General features: G+C 36.8%; 2 protein-coding genes across 3 annotated transcripts in view; one reads left to right on the forward strand and one right to left on the reverse strand.

Annotated features, from left to right (window-relative positions):
* itga10 (integrin, alpha 10) overlaps positions 1-17364 on the reverse strand; it is a 370978-nt gene that overhangs the window by 238742 nt on the left and 114872 nt on the right. The gene's annotated exons all lie outside the window — the stretch shown is intronic.
* On the forward strand, positions 928-16757 carry cers2b (ceramide synthase 2b). Of its 2 annotated transcripts, none has more exons than XM_087812948.1 (11): positions 928-1303; positions 8294-8467; positions 10110-10227; positions 10314-10432; positions 12088-12145; positions 12316-12366; positions 13248-13340; positions 13620-13748; positions 13991-14097; positions 14184-14337; positions 15389-16757. In XM_087812948.1, exons 2-11 carry the CDS (start codon positions 8295-8297, stop codon positions 15536-15538), a joined length of 1152 nt encoding a protein of 383 aa, XP_087669074.1. In that variant the 5' UTR covers positions 928-1303; position 8294; the 3' UTR covers positions 15539-16757. The 2 variants fall into 2 exon arrangements, with proteins under 2 accessions (XP_087669074.1, XP_087669076.1); XM_087812950.1 differs by lacking the exon at positions 928-1303 and adding an exon at positions 1524-1612.

Below are 17364 nucleotides of genomic sequence, written 5' to 3' on the forward strand. Positions count from 1 at the left end.
TTTAGAATGACTCTGCACCTGAAAGTTTCCATCACATTTTACCATACATTTCTACGTTAAAATGATTTATTTTATGAAGAAAACAACAACAAACCAACACTTAAGTATTTGTGGGTTGTTTACAATGATATAGCAGAAACCATTTGGCTCCCAGGGCTTGAGATTGTCCCCTGATGTGCTAGAACAGGGGCCACATTATACATAGTGACTATTGTAATAGGACATCAATTCAAAAGAAACAAGGCAAGAATAAGAGAAGCATTAATATGATGTAGTTGTTTTGTTTCTTTAAATAAAAGGGTTAAATATATGAGTAAAAAGATTCAAATGTCATTTGATTGTCGTCTTATCCGTCGTGTTGCTTCTGTGTCATAATGAACAAATTTGTTTTCAGGCTTTACTGAGATAACACAAGGCCTAATGATCCTTTAGGAAAACTTTTTTTTTTTTAAATATTTTTTTAATATATTTATTTATACATTTTAACTACAAGAACAAAAAATCTAACTCAAATACCCAAACAAAGTGTGGTTATGCCATGACATCATAAAATAGATCTAAATAAGGTCAATTTGCTATTTTATTGTGTATAATTAAATCTAAATTAATTCCATTTAGAAATATAAATCCCAAAAAAACGATTTATTGACCAAAAGAAAATCCACTTTAAAGGGACAATTTAAAAAGTCCATTGACGGACAGATTTGAGTGTGACCCCATTTTGTTCCGGGAAAAAGCTAAATAACTGTCGTTCTATAAACTTAAGTGACTAATAATTCTCTCTTAAATCCATGACGAAACTTGAGCGGAAACAAGCATCTGTCAGCCCTCATGTGCTTCTACGTCATCAGCGTCCCTCCCTCTCCGTTATCCCTCCCTCTCTCTCTCCCCCCTTTCTCTCGCTCTCTCTCTCTCTGGGCTGCTCGTCCCCTGCCGAACCGGCCCGTCCTGAACGCTCCCTGACCGGGCCACTCGCCGGACCGAAGCCCGAACCCCCCTCCTCCCTCACCTCATCTGGACCCACGAGGACGAGGAAGAAGAAGAAAAAAAAAAGGCAGCATCTTGAGAACCTGAAGCCCTTTTGAAATCTCAGGACGTTTTTCTTCTTCTACTATCTTTTCTTCTTCTTCTTCGTCGCTCCAGCAGCACCGAGTCAAAGATGTGAGACCAGCCCGGAGGCTAAACTTGGACCGAGCTGCGCCCTCTCTCTCTCTCTCTCTCGGAACCGTTACGTTCACCCTCTCCAAGAAAAAAAAAAAAACCTTTTTTAAAAACCTCATCATCTCTCGGACATTTAACTCAAGTAAGTCCCGATTTTTTTCCCACTTTTAATGAGGCAACAAAAAAAAGAAAGTAAGAGTTTAATCGTCGCGGGAGCGCGCACGCGACGTAACCTCGTGGACGCGCCGACGTCACGACGCCAGGAATTTGACGACTTTTAATTTGATTTAAGAAAAAAAAAAAAACACCATTTATTTATTTTTCGAACAAACGCTCTTCTATATGTAGTTTACGTCGATATATATATCGATATTTGTCGATTTATTTTTCGAAGCTCGCCGTCCTCCAGATGTAACGTCGATCACCGCTGGATTTCCCGAGCATCAGAATCGTGAGTTAACGCGAAAAAATAACGCGTTAACAAGTGGGTTTTTTAAACGTAGGTGTGACATGAACACAAACCGTGTTTATGACACGATAGGATTTAATAGGCTAGCGTTTTTAGCATCAGTTTGCTAAAGGGGCCTGTTGTTTATCAAAACAATACACGTTTTTTAAAAAATACACTCGTTGCCAAGTCCTTCTTAACAGCAGGTTTAGTAGGAAGTCATGAGGTCCAGATAAGCTTCTCCACTGCTGGGATTATAAACTGTATTTTCTTTTTTTAAAGCTCTGGGTGTAGAGAAGGTGATGAGAAAATGATGAACCAGGGCTGTCACCTCTGAGTGTGTGTTCTTTTGAGATGCATTCTGGATTTATCTAAAAATAATAAGACACCAAAAGGTCACTTATAAAAAGAATCATTGTCAGATCAATCATGTTGAACAACAACCAATGAGGGAAAGAAACAAACATTTCAATGTGACATTCGAGCTACACATGTTATTTTTTATTTTAAAATACTATGAAATAATGGTCCCCTTTCTTGTGAATTACTTTTTTTTTACTCATATTTATTACTTATACCTTTTTAACTTCCTCAAAATGAATGGATTACATTTAAAGTGTGTTAATATCACATTTATCTTATCATAATTAAAACATTTAGACTTATTTAGACTCATATTTATTTATTTTATCTCTCCAATCTTTCTATTGCCCTTCATGGTGAATGGATTGTCTATTTGTACTGTTCAATAATTACAGTCAAAATCAATAAATAGTTGTCATTGTTGTCATTCAGATACAAATCGTTTTTCAAAACGCTGTAATCCCTCAATTATCTCTGAGGTTACGCCTCTGATCCTCCCCGCAAAACCACTTTATAAACAATTCTTTATGTAAACTTTGTATTTGTTCGACACCTTTTTCATTAAATTACTCACATTAGACGGTTTATTAAAGAACAACACAATGTTTAAACAGACTTTAACGTGCGTATGAACAAATTAAATATTATCTACTAACTTGTAAAAAGACAATAATTGATACTTTAAAAAGGCAAGTACATTTTGGAAACCTATGGCGATACGGTACGATACAGGGGCAACGATACAACATATTGTGATACTGTAGTAACAAGAATATATTTGTAGTATGGTCGAGTACTTGACTCTGGTGTTGCAGAATTTACAGACTCTTGAAGAAATCGTTACTGCTTTCATTTGTTTTTAAACCCAATTATCTCCAAAGATAATCTTTAAAAACTGCTGGAGTCTACTGTATCCTCTCGTCCTCAGTCATTTCAGGATTAATTCTTTCCTTTGGACAAACGCTGTGAATACTTGCATGTTAGTTGTAGATTTAAAAAGTGGATAGAGTAAAGTAATGGGGTAGATATTATCCTCTGTTCTCTTCTAAAACGTACCTATATACGTTTGTAGCAACGCTGACTATATTTAAAGAATCCTTCAGCACGTTTGCCGCCATTAAAGTTAAGCACAGGAACCGTAATAGTCCCATAACACCGTTTAACTATGACAAGCTGTCACACCAGACCTGTTCTTACTCTTTATTATCTTGTTTAACAACGATCAATTACTCTTTGATGTTTATAATCAATATCCCGGCATGAGCCAAAATCAATAGAGGGATCTGAAAACGTCTCTCTCTTAAGGTGATCATTTATTTATGTTGTGTCCAGCTTTAGTGGTCGCCGCTCAAGATGCTGGTATTCTGCTTATCCGGTGATGGCGTGGTAGTGGAAGTAGTTTTCAAAAGTCATTAAAAAGTAATCAAAGATTAAAATGTGTCAGTCACAATTTTTTTTAAGGAATTGAATGCAAAGATTTAATAAACAAATGCCATTTTCCATTTGAAATATCTTGAATAAAAATCCAAAATACTATACTAGTATAGTATATATATAAATACTAACAGAATATAATTTCTCCATGTGATCACTGAGGTACGGACATATAAAGTATACAAATAAAAGTCTGCTTTACAGTTTGCATATTTATTTAAATGTTCTTTTTTTTTATTTGTTTAACTTGTTTGTATTTTATAAGCTGCCTCAAGTCTCTTATTTTATAGTATTTTGTATCCCTGTTATTTTATTTAATTTATATTTATTTCATTCATTCTATCAGTCAACACAACAAAAATGACTGTATTATGTTTACAAAACTTGCAATAAACTTAAAATAAATATTTTTGCAAAAGTACAAGTTTTAATTTAAAACAAACTGAATGAATGAGAGAAAAAATAAAAACGAATACATTTAAAGTATCCATGTAAATAACTACTAATCTTCTCACTTAATAACTAACAAGAAACAATATAAGATAACTTAAGAGATGCTAACAGTGAAAGCTAACAAACTGTTACCGGATAACTTGCTAACTAAATGTAAAAAAAATACATTTATTTTAAGATTGAGCAGAATAAATACAAACTAATACATTTAAAGTATTCACACGGACATGAATACTATCACTAAATAACTAACAGAAAAACAATATAAGGCGCTAACACAAAAAAAATTACTTTGCAAAAGTAGTAGCTAACTAAATAGTTGACTCTGATAGTTAAAACGTTAATATTGAATCAACATATATCTCTCGTATGCAGCAACATTTCAACAGTTATTATGATCCAGGGTTTAGAAAACAAACGGGTCACACCCTCCACCATTATCAGTCATTTGCTGCAGGTCACAGTCGTCTTGACTATCTCTGTGCCAAAGTGCTTCTGCCAATGTTTGTGTCCCATTATCTCCATGTGTGTCGCCCCCTGTGGAGAGATTAGGCTCGTGCCCGGGGGGCAGGTCCGATCGCCCCCCAACAACCGCAAGATGTCTGCGCTCACACAACAGATGGGAGCCAATCACATGACAATACCCGGCTCACACCTCTTGGGGCCCGGAGACTGATTGAATCCCTGCATCAATAATTCATGAGGTCGTCCATTCACGATGCTGTGATCTTTATCTCGCTGATGAAACAGATCACTCAACACGACTACACCGAGGGGGGGGGGGGGGTCTCCTGTTGTCTTCCCAGCAATTTGTCGGTAATTGTCTGAATGTGTGGCTCGTCGATGGTCCGCGGCGTGACCCGAGTTAGGACTAACTAGCCACGTGTGGAGCATGACTGACTTACATCCCACAGTCTGAGCATTCATGTGTCCTGGTCTGGAGCCTCCGGGGGGAATGATTGACAGTTGAATATCGGAGGGTTCCGTCGATGACGAATGATTGACGAACAATCTTCCATCTTTAAACCCGTGAACTCTGGCTCCAGGTGGGATACAGCTCCGCTGAAGGTCGACCGATAACAAGAGCCGGAATCTTTGGAGGATCCTAAGTGGCTCCGTGTTACCGCACCTTAATTGATTTATTAGCGAAACTACACGAGGAATAAATATTTAATGCACAACATAATTACCTCAAGTCTAAATTATTTATGTGGTTTTATTTTTATACTCGTGATGGACATCTATTAAGGTTTTCTTTTTCAAATTAAACATACTTTCTTTCAAACCAATAGTCCATATATTGCGAAAATCTGACTTAAAAATAAGCCTTAAAATGGTTAAAACTAGTTGTAATTGTATGTTAATCTTATCAAGACCTGGGCAAAGTGTGACCCCGGGGGCCACATGCAGCCCTCTGAGTGTGTTTATGGCGGACTGAAGTACAAAAATTATGATTATTATTAGGAAATATTTATCACTTATCCTTCAAAATGTCTTATTGTTTATTTTCTTTTAACTAATAACTAATAAATAAATGCATTCCATTTGTGTTAATTTCACATTGACTTAATAAAAAAACTATATATAGAAAAAACTATTGTCTTTACAATGATATTTAAACTATTAATAACTACGGTTGTGTATTGGCGAGAATCTGAAGGTACTATACATCACGTTATATGTCGATGTAATTTTGTGATCCTGTAGTAACAAGCATATATTTGTAGTACCGTTGAATACTTGACTCTAGTGTTGCAAATTTACAGACCACATGACTCTTAACAAAGTCGTAACTACTTTCATTTGTTTTCGAAACCAAAATATGTCCAAACAGTCACTGTATCCTCTCGTCCTCAGTCATCAACAAAATATATCCAAACATCAGCTTTGAAAGCTGCTGGAGTCACTGTATCCTCTCGTCCTCAGTCATCAACAAAATATGTCCAAACATCAGCTTTGAAAGCTGCTGGAGTCGACTGTATCCTCTCGTCCTCAGTCATCCGCAGAATTTTCAGACATCATGACTCTTGACGAAGTCATAACTGCTTTCATTTGTTTCGAAACCAAGATACGTCAAGACGTCTTTAAAAACGTGAATATGTCCATATTACACATGAATTTAAAGTTGACTATTTTTTATACACAGTTTATTGAAATATATTCCAGAGAAGAGCTAGTATTTGAAAGGCAAAATAATCAATATCGTTTTTTGAATATCAATATGATATTGTGATTTTTTTTTTTTTTACGATATATCAATATAGATATTTTCTACCCCCTAATAAAACAGGCAACAATATGTTACAATATTATCAAGCTATTATTTTATTCTTTGGCAGAGGTATGCATGTATCAGCCATTATCTAGTAGTATATTAAAGTCAGACTTATTTTTCTTTCAAATATATATTTAATTCAATAAAGTTTGATTTATATCTTCATTTTTGTCCCATTGTATTCCAAACCTCTGACCTAGGAGTCTCTCTAGAATTGAATCAGACCCAGGGTTGAGCCCTGGGGAACACCTCTAGTCAGGCGATCTGGCCTCAGGAAGACTGTTGCGCAACATATCCGACGAGAAGATGGGGAACACCTCGGACCGTCTGGATCACTGGACTCTAGGCGGAGCATCATGGGAAATCAGTGTTTGTGATTTGGGGGATTTTGAGCGTGACTCATTGTGACGGAATGCTGCTGCAGTCATGTGACTTCCTCCAGTGCCGTCTTTTATTAATTCAACTTCCTACTGTCTCGCATGGAAACTCATGAGTGAGCAGCAAGAATTCCAGGACTGTTCGATCTGGTCTGGTTGGATTTTCCTTCACATGATTACCCTCTTCACGAGCAGTGTGTTCCCAAAACACATGTGATGAGAAGGGAATTTACTTCCTCCTTTTGACAGAGCGATCCGATTGGCTCCTTCGTAATGGTCAGTCCGGTCACATGGTCCGGCTGACAGTTGTGGACGCAGATTGAACTGTTCAAAAACTGCACCGTCTTCAGTCCTGCTGTTCGTCTTGAAGCGCTGCCAGAACCTTGAGCAAGGCTTTTTTTTTTGTGAACTTACCCAACATTAGCGTCTGTCAGTTGTTGTCAGATTTCTTTGACGGGTTATTTCCGTAATTAAAGCCGCCAGAAACAACAACGTTTCGCTTCACAGAACTCGTGTTCCCGCCAAGACATGCATTCGTCTGCCAAGGAATTTATCAGAAACAAAAAAACAAATATAATTAGGTCGTTAAACACAAAATAAACGACGTATACGTCTGATCAAAGAGCAGCAGGATTTATTGTTTGTGTACAAATCCATGGAAGTCAGTGGCATCGAATATTGAATAGTTGAAATTTCAAATTTTGAATTATTTTTGTTTAAATTTATTTTTTTAAGCCTTTTATTGTTCTCTTATAATTTAATTTAATATTTTTTATTGTGAACATTATATATTTTTTGTTTTTATTGACTGGATTTAAATATTGGAACTTTTTTTTTACTTGGAGTTTATTATTGTTATTCCAAAAAAATCAAAATTAAATGTTATAAATACAACATTTTTAAACAAGTATCCTTTTAAATTAAATATAAAAAAAAAAGCCAAAATTTGTATTTTTCCTACTTGTAAAATGACCATTACTTGCAAATAGCTAAAGTCTAAATGTTTGCTTTGGATGAATTGAGGCGCCACAACTTCTATGTTGGTCACATGATCATCTGCGTGCGCATGATTGGCTGAAAATACTAGCTACTCCGTTTGGTACTATCATGTGGCACTAATATACCAACCTTTTATATCGAATTTAAAAGGATACAAATGAAAAAATACTGAATTCTGACATTTATTTTTTAATTATTGGAATCAGATGATCAAATTCTACGTGTAAAAAATATATTATAACCTCTATAACCTGATTCCTTCGACCCACGTTGAAGACCCGGGTCAGCTTTTTCAATCTTCTTTTAGACCCTCGGAGCGCGTTCCTTCATAAAGTTCAGCCCCGTCCGGACCGGCGGTGAAAGGGTTAAGGAGTTGAGGCATTTACAGCTGTGGCGGGTGGGAGTGGAGTCCATCTGTAGGGGGACTCCAGCTATGCGGTGTGGGGGGTTGGGGCACATATGGATGAAGGTTCATGACTCACAGGCCCTCGTACGCTTGTTCCCTTCACTCACGCCGCTCCCCCAAAAAAATTAGAGCAGTCGCCGCGGTCGACTGGACCGAGGAGAAAGTTTGAAAGAAAGTGTGATTCATCGCTGGTGGAAGAATGCAGGGTAAAATCAGGGAGGAGACGCCAGACCGACTCTTAGCTCCTAATGACAGTAATAGACCCAACAGTGTGTCGCTGCCTCGGGTGGAGCCTTGTAACCATTATTGTGGGTGTGTCGTCGAAAAACATGCGATCCTGCTTATTATCAGAGTTAATAAACACTTGTGTGTCTCAGGATGCTGTCGGGGCTGAGCGAGTGGTTCTGGCAGGAGCGGCTCTGGTTCCCCGAGGGTCTCGGGTGGGCCGACCTGGAGGACCGGGATGGACGTATATACGCCAAGGCCAGCGATCTTTGGGCCGCCCTGCCCATCGCCCTGGTCTTCCTAATAATTCGGCAGATCTTTGAAAGGTCAGTATGGAGTTGTTTTTTTTATACTCACTTCCTGATGGTGTTCATTCATGTTCTCTTGTCGCGGTCCAAACAAAAAGTATATTTAGCAGGAAATATGAGTCTAATTTTGATATTATTCTTTTAGTTCTTTGAGGCTGAAATTATCTTAATTATCGCCTTTACCAAACAAATTCCAGTTTAACTTGTTGAAATAAACAATCTTCGTAGGTCAACATATCAACATTTATCTACTTGTCTATCTACATAATAACGAATTTGCAGGCCCCCAGGCCATGAGTTTGACACATGTGTTCTTCTACAAGTGTGTACTTGAATGCTTAAAAATATATGTTACTTAAAATCATCTCAACACCCATACTTTAGCCAATTAACTAAACTTTGTAGCACCAAAAATGTTGTTTTGTCACCTGTTGAACAGATAGTACTAAGAAAAAAACACCGTCCTACTTTGTCTTTTCAGGGATTTATTTTTTAAAAAGCAGGCTAGATTTTTGAATTAAAAAAATGTGCATCCTCACAAGGTTTTAAGGATCACCTTCCCCATCTTTAAATAGTATGACTTATTACTCTCTATGGTCTTTGAGTCAAATATATCAACAATTTCAAGTTTTCTTAATAAGTTTTCAGACCAGTAAAATACCATCCTTGACAGTAGCAGGTGCGACGTAAGGTTGTCCGTCTTTGGGTCATGTGACCGTCTGCTGACCAATGACGTAATGTCTTCTCCTACAATTCATATTTCGAAAACAGGGTGAAACTAGGTCATGGGTTGTTAGCTGTTTAAATGGCCACCACTTATGTAACGATCCTAAAGATTCATCTTTTAATTCATCTATGAACTATAATTAAACAACTTGAAGCAACGTTGCTCATCGAAAACCCGCTCAACCCCCAAAACAAATTTTACGGGAGACTTTGAACTAGTGACGACCTAAAGCTTGTGTTTACAAGGTCACGAGTGACACAAATACTTCAAATGTTTCCATTTTAATGTCTGTATATCTTATTTATTTAGTTTATATTTTTTTGTTATGTTGAGCCTATTGTCCTTCCTCACACCTATAAACAACTTTGTTTAAAATAATCTCAGTTCATTCATCAGATTAATTAATATTTGTTAATATTAATTCATCTTTTTTTTAAATATTAAATTTGCTATTTTATTGCCTCTTTATTTACCTTCACTGGTTATTTTGAATATGTTTTCCTTTTTTTTGTCTTTTTTCAATGATTAATTAGTTTTTTAGTTATTTTAAGAAATACAATATAAACCCACAAATAAATTAAAGCATATTTTATAATGCCGTAAATTATAGATTGATAGATACACTTTATTATTTATTTATATTTTTATATAAGAGGGTAAGTTGGCTTATAACATTTTTTAATGGCTCACATCTGGCTGGGGAACATATCTTTGTGCCTTGGTAATTACCAGGAAAAATCTTAAACTCTTGGTGAACCTTTGTTAACCTGATATGTGCCCGAACCTGATTATGGCTTTACTGGAATATGTGAGATTGACTTGTGCAAAAAAAAAAGCTAATGCTAATAGCACATGTCAACTTATAATAATAATAATAATACATTTCATTTATGACTCTTTTTAACTTCAATCCTTGTTGTTTTGGAATTGCAGGACGGTCGCTACGCCATTAGCATCTCTCCTCGGGGTCAAAGAAACGAAACGATTCAAAGTTTCTCACAACCCCATCCTGGAGTCGCACTACAATGACACCGAGAAACACCCCTCACAGGTACACACACACACACACACACGCACACACACACAGACACACATGCTTGGAAGTGAAAGTGTGAAAATTCAACTTTCTATCTGCAGATTTCCATCTCGATTCTGAGCAAACAGACCGGTTTCTCAGACAGACAAGTGCAGCGATGGTTCAGGAGACGAAGGAATCAGGACCGACCGAGCCTGCTGAAGAAGTTCCGAGAAGCGAGGTGAGCGCGGCGTCTCTCACACACACACACACACACACACACACACACACACAAATCTATATGTGTAGTTCCCTGCAGACCTGACAGATGCCACGCGTTATGAGCATGTTTAGGGGAGCAAGAGTGGCCTCTATTTTTAGCACGCGCCCCATTACAATGCCACTTGGCAGCTAACAGGCCATTTGCCGGTACACATCTCCACCATCTGCGCACAAACACGCACACAATTAACACAACAGCCTCTGTCACAACTGTTGGGCATTTACTGTAACAAGCTAATCCAGCAGCAGCAGCAGCAGCTCCCAGAAATTCCTGAGTCATTACAGAAGTTTGGATTTAATCCGTGCTGGTGACTGTATGTTTGATGTAAATATACAACAAAAAACACTCGTCACTATATAAAGATGGTTTTATTTTGGTGAAATGGCTGTAGAATTGTTGGCTAAAGTTTGTCGTAGAAAAATAGCACTAAAGAAAATATGATTTACAATGACGGTCAAACATTATACCACACTGAAAAAAATGCATAATGTTAAGTTTTTGTTTAGGGTATTAGGTGCAAAAATGAATATTAAAGTTCTATCTGAATTCATTGTATTACACTTAACTTACCAAAATACAATTGTTTGCATTAAATAACCAAAAAACATTTCATTAAACTCACTGTTTTATTTTTTCAGCGCCTGATAGAAACTCTTAAATGACATAAATCATCAACTTGATTCAATTTTTATGCGAACTCATAGTAGTAATAAAGTGTTTTTTATCTGGTTTGTCGGGACAAGAAACATTTCCTGAACTGAAACTGTAATTAATGTATAAAAAACATGTTTTTAAATCAGCTTTAACTAAAATCTTTTTATCTAGCTCCCTCTAGTGAACACACACCAGCACGTGTTCAGTTATTATTATCATTATATTTACATCAATGGAAGTCTCTTGTTTTCTGCTTTAAAAAAACAATTTTAATTCTATATATACTACTATATACATACTTTCTGACCACAACCTTTATTAAAAAGTTGAAGATAAATGACTTGATGTTTGTTATTATCTAGTAGAATAGTTAAATATTCTCCTGCTCATTTTTAAGTAACTAACTGTCAAATATTTACTGGTGCTGGTGTTTTGAGAAGGCAATGCAAAGACCAACAAGGTTGACGGTTCCTTCAGTCCACCTTTATTTATGAGCCACTTATCAGCACAATACGGTAATAATGGACGCGAGTGGACACAGTGGAGTTGTTTGAAAATATGAATGAACTGCAAACACTGGTGATGATGAGGACACACAAAGAAGATCAGTGCTGTACGTTGGACGTGGGCAGATGTTCATGTGACTCCATTTTTTTTTTTTGTCCTTCGCTTGTCTGGTCTTTTAGTTGTGTGATTTGACATTTCTTCCCCTCAATCGCTCTATTGTGTGTGTTCGCACAACAGAGGTTTTTTGTTTCTGCCATCCTGCTCGCTGGTGTCGCACACAAGCCGCTCTCTCTGTCACCGCAACCGTCTCGCTGTACTTGAACTGTTTGTCCACCTGTGCCAGAGAACACACTCTCTGACAGCTTCCCATTGTCCGTCACCGGTGTGTTAATAATCTCGTCGAATCGTGCGTGACGAGTCTCATCGAGAGCGTGTCGTGTCTTCTTTTACAGTTGGAGATTTACCTTCTACCTCCTCGCCTTCATCGCCGGCCTGGTCGCCCTCGTGGACGTGAGTAAACCTCTCTGGTCATAATTATATGTTGTAGTTCTGAACAAACACCAGGGTTTTTTTGCAGATCTGACTCATGTTCGCCGCCGTGACTCATATATTATAAATAAATAAAAAAGTGCACTGGATGAGTTGTGGTGTCTTCAGTCGCTCACTGTTTCCATTTTCAGAAACCATGGCTGTACGAACTGAAGGAGATGTGGGAAGGCTTCCCTGTGCTGGTACGGCCCGATGTTTTAAGAAACGTCTTTATTTTTACATAGATGTAGAAATACATAAATATCATTTAATCAGAAGATATGGACGACAGGAAAATATAAAGTAGTCAGAAGTGACATCAGAATATTGTAGTTGCATTTAACTTTTTTATGTTTAAACGTGTTGTTTTTTAAATGGCATTGATTTTGAATTCAATTATTCTATATTGAAAGGTTGAGATATTAACCCTTGTGTAGGTGAACGACCCGGATGCCATAAATACACATGCAGGGGTGGAGGTCGTTCACCTTGACCCAGAGACAACACTAGGCTTATCAACAAAATCTATTTTATCTGATTATGAACGAAAACACATTTATTCGAACATATAGTTAGAAAAATACAACAAAAAAATTCAATATTTATTCATTTTTAGCCTTTTATATTTCATATAAAATGTTGGTACAATAGTGTCACCAGAGTACAGAGTGACCTGGTAGAAAACTTTCAGCCAATCCTGTGTCCACATGAAAATCATGTGACTGACTCATTTAAAAGGAAATGGAAAAAAAAGAAAAGTATTTTTGAATTATTGGAATTATAGTATCAAACATTTGAAAACATGCAGAAAGAAATTAATTGATTTGGAAAATATTCAAAATTCAATTATTAAAAACCACACATTTAAAATGTCAATATATAAGTTATTGAATTGAAATTATTTAAAAATTAAAAATACATTTCAAGAAAAATAAATTTCAAGAAAAAAAAAATTGTAAAAAAGTTTAAATTTGAAATGTGAAAGTCAACAATACTTTATTCTGATGTCACTGCCGTAAAGAGAGAGAAACATAAGACGAAAATATTCTAAATATATCATTCTAAAACTGTTGTTTTCTTTCAGACTGTGTTGCCATCTCAATATTGGTACTACATGATCGAACTGGGATTCTACAGCGCTCTTCTCGTCAGCGTGGCGTCCGACGTTAAACGTAAAGTACGTATCATTTTCCAAACGCTTTAAAAATTCAATAAGCTGAAGCGCAGGAGGAGGAAAAATGCTCTGTCCTTTACTGCATCTGGCCGCGACAGTGTGGACATTAGTGTGTGTCCGGTGTGTGTGCATGTTTGTGTGTGAGAGTGTGAGAGTGGACTTTGATCAACTGGTCAGCTGAGCTCAACAGGGGGGGTTTCTAGCCAATGGTCACACTGTGTTCCTTCAACAACAGGAATTTAAAACCAGCCAATCCAAACAATTTTTTTTTTCTTCCTGCAGGACTTCAAGGAACAGATCGTCCACCATGTCGCGACCATCCTCCTCATCAGCTTCTCCTGGTGCGTCAACTACATCCGTGCTGGAACTCTCATCATGCTGGTGCACGACTCGTCCGATTACCTGCTGGAGGTAAACAAGAATCTTGTTTTTCAAAATACGGTCATGTGACTTCAATCAGCTGACATAAAACCACGTGTTTGTGCATCCAGTGAGATGTAACGTGAAGTCACATGCCAAGAAATCCATTCAAACGTGTGTCCCAAACATCTTTATTCGTGTTCTCCCTCAAAAACAAAGCGATTCCTGCTAGATAGCGCCCCCTGGTGTTCAAACCTCGACATCACTAATCCTGTGACTTCTGTTTTTGTCAGTCTGCAAAGATGTTCAACTATGCTGGGTGGCGAAATGCCTGCAACTACATCTTCATAGTCTTTGCTGCCGTTTTCATCGTCACTCGTCTCTTCATCTTCCCTTTCCGGTACATCCCACATCAAACATCTGACAATACAGACGCCTCCAGACGTGTTTCTGTCGGAGTAACGTGAGCCTTTCTTCCCCCTGCAGGATTCTGTACTGTACGTGGATCTATCCCGTGACTGTCTATGAACCCTTTTTTGGGTACTACTTTTTTAATGGCCTCCTGATGGTGCTACAATGTCTACATATCTTCTGGGCCATCCTCATCATCCGTATAGCAGTGAGATTCCTTACAAACAATGTAAGTAAAGCACAGTTAATGACTTGTTTATGGTGTTGAAAGTGTCTTTTAAATGTATTTTTTATTCATGATGTGTATTTAAAATCAACCTTTTTTAATGTATTAAGCGTTACATTATCATCCCAGTCAGATTCAGTAAATAAACAAGTATTACAGATTAAAATTGAGTTACAATAACATATATAATAACAAACTATACCAAAGGAATTTCAACAGCAGTGTAACAAACTAATTACTACATATATTCATAACTAATTACCAAACTTTCAGGATAAAATAATAATTACTTATTCAACATCATTAATACATGGTAATACACACAATTTAGCTAGTTAGGTTTACGATATTATATATCGGAATCAGAAACTTGCATTGCCAACATAGGAATTATATATGTATTATATAATAATATAAATATTACTTTTAATTATTTTGGTTGATAGTTTCTGCATGGTTTATATTTCAATAAATTGTGTAAAAAAATGTTTTATGTTTATTTACAATTAACTTTCACATATTCACAGCATTTGTTCATTTTTGTGTTTTATTTAAACTTCCGGCAGCAGTCAATACGTCCTTAGTGAATTGAGCTATGATATGTCGAAAAAATCCCTCCACTGACTGAGGTCGAGAGGATACAGTGGACTCCAGCAGCTTTTAAAGCTGATGTTTGGAAACATTTGGTATTTAAAACAAATGAAAGTAGTTACAACTTTGTCAAAAGTCATGTGGTCTGTAAATTCTGAAACACTAGGGTCCAGTACTCAACAATACTACGAATATATGTCCTTGTTACTACAGTATCACAGTATATCATATCGGTGCCCCTGTATCGTGAAACATATCGTATCACCAGATTCTTCCCTATAAAAATAGTGTAAGAAACTAGGTGAAAGACTTAAGTAGTATACGGAATAACCCTAAGTTAGACAGGAAGCAGCATGTCTTTTACCAAAATAAAACCAAAAATCTTCAATATAAAAGCATGTTTAAATTTGAGAAAATAAATCTAAAAAGTACATTTCTAAAAAAAGTTTGTATTTTCTTCCAGGAAAAGGTGGATGATGAACGGAGTGACAAAGAAGAGACGGATGATTCAGAAGACGAGGAGGAGGAGAAGTCGGAAAAGAGTGCGTGGAAAAATGGTTCGGCGCAGAACGGTCACACAGTGCACAACAACAACCACAGCAAGAAAGAGTGAAACGTTTCATGGTGTACAATGGACTCAGTCTGGGGGGACGGGCGGGGGGGAGATATTCCTTAAGACCAAGAACAACAAGTACCTGAAGGACACTGTTACATTTGCACAGCGCACACACACATTTGGTTCCACCTATTTTTTAGGGGACTCAATGGTCCAGTGGATGGTACACACTACATGAAGTGGACCAGCTTTTCCACCGAGTCCCGTGTCGTCGGTTCCCCAGATGTTCAAGAGACAGGAAAGAAAGTGGAGAGGACATCAGAGGGGAGTGATGCTCTATGATAGCTTTCCGTGTCCGTTTTGTGCCTTAGAGTGACGTTTTTTGCCTTTTAACAGTGATCATTTAAAAAAAATGTGCTTTTCTCATCTTTCTGCATAAACAGTCCCATAAAAAAAGAGAGAAACAGGGCATTTAACTGCTTATATTTCTGTCTATGCAAGTGTGTGTTTGTTCTGTGATTGTTTGCAGAAGAAGGACTGTCTCTGCATTCCAAAGTGGCCTGTGGCTGGCAGTGAAACATCTCATTTAATGTTCGATCCAGCATATCTTATTGTGCCCATCAAAGCTGCCAAAAATGTTTTTTTTCTTCCCTTTTTTTAAATCTCCCCGTCGGTCACGAAGACGATGGTCTGACACAAGCATTACGAATGAACTAGAGTGTCTTTAATGACGGAAGTTAAAGAGCCCACAGCGATTTCTCATAAGCACTGTGACGGTAAAATGAAGTCTGAGGCGAGAAACACTTCTTTTATAGGTTCGTGGATGATTCCCTCGGATAGAAAAACCAACTTTAATCAATATGAGAGATTAAACGTCGGCTCTTAAGAAGCCAGTTTACAGACGCATTTCAGTGTTGACGTTTTTGGCCTTTGATGACTATTGTTATGTTTTGCGATGTTGCCATGTTTTAATGTTTTTGTACGTTAAGTGCCTTATCCGTCATGCAAGGGATGCTCTCTCCTCCCTTCTTGTCCTCTGTTCTTTTCTGTCTCCACCTCCACTTGCATGTCTCCTCCCATCACTCGGCTTCCTCTCTTATAATCTTCTTGTCTAGAAGAAAAAACTTCCACACTCATTGTTACTAACTCTGAGCTACCAGCAGCCAATCATCCCTGGTGACACAGACAGAAGTGAAGTGTCTGGATTACAGTGTTATTATTATATTGTTTAATGATGCATAAGTATTGTTATTAATAATAAAATCATAAACCACAAGATGTCATTTGTTTTGCATTTCCAGTACACAAAGGCGCTTGATGGATCTACTGACTCCTTTAAGAAACATCTTAAGACGTTTTTATTTGTTCAGGCTTTTCCTTGATTTTCTGGAACTCCTGTTGTGTTATCAGTTTTATCTTGATCTTTAAAGTATATACTTTATTGAATATTGTTTTTATTGTTTAAGCGCTTTGTGACCCTGGTCTGGAAAAGCGCTATATAAATAAAAATTACTTACTTACTTACTTAGTTTCTAAACAGCAGCCAAAATAATGTTTTTCTCAAATTAGGAAATTAACGCATGCAATGAGCATTATTTAAAAATACAATATAAACTTCAATGATTAAAAGTCTGTTTAAATCTACACTTCACTTCAATACAATGGTGGTCTTTATTCGTCGTCTTAAAATAATAAAAGTTTGGGGAATGCACCACGAATTTTCTTCTACAAAATGTTAAATGAACTTTTATGGCGGTATATATATATATATATATTTTAATAATATTCACTTTAAAAACAAATGTAAACTTCAATCCAAAATACATATTTTAAATTAAAATAAAGTTGCTTTAGTCAAAAACGTGTATTTTTTTTTTGTATTG

Source organism: Callionymus lyra, chromosome 17 (genome assembly GCF_982586985.1).
Source record: "Callionymus lyra chromosome 17, fCalLyr1.hap1.1, whole genome shotgun sequence".
NCBI classification, from domain to species: domain Eukaryota; kingdom Metazoa; phylum Chordata; class Actinopteri; order Syngnathiformes; family Callionymidae; genus Callionymus; species Callionymus lyra.

Bases quoted from the DNA above. Each gene is read 5' to 3' on its own strand.
- cers2b (XM_087812948.1), top strand. From the start codon at position 8,295: ATGCTGTCGGGGCTGAGCGAGTGGTTCTGGCAGGAGCGGCTCTGGTTC. The intron at 8,468-10,109 runs GTCAGTATGGAG...TTGGAATTGCAG, and splicing joins ATTCGGCAGATCTTTGAAAG to GACGGTCGCTACGCCATTAG. The intron at 12,146-12,315 runs GTGAGTAAACCT...TTCCATTTTCAG, and splicing joins GCCTGGTCGCCCTCGTGGAC to AAACCATGGCTGTACGAACT.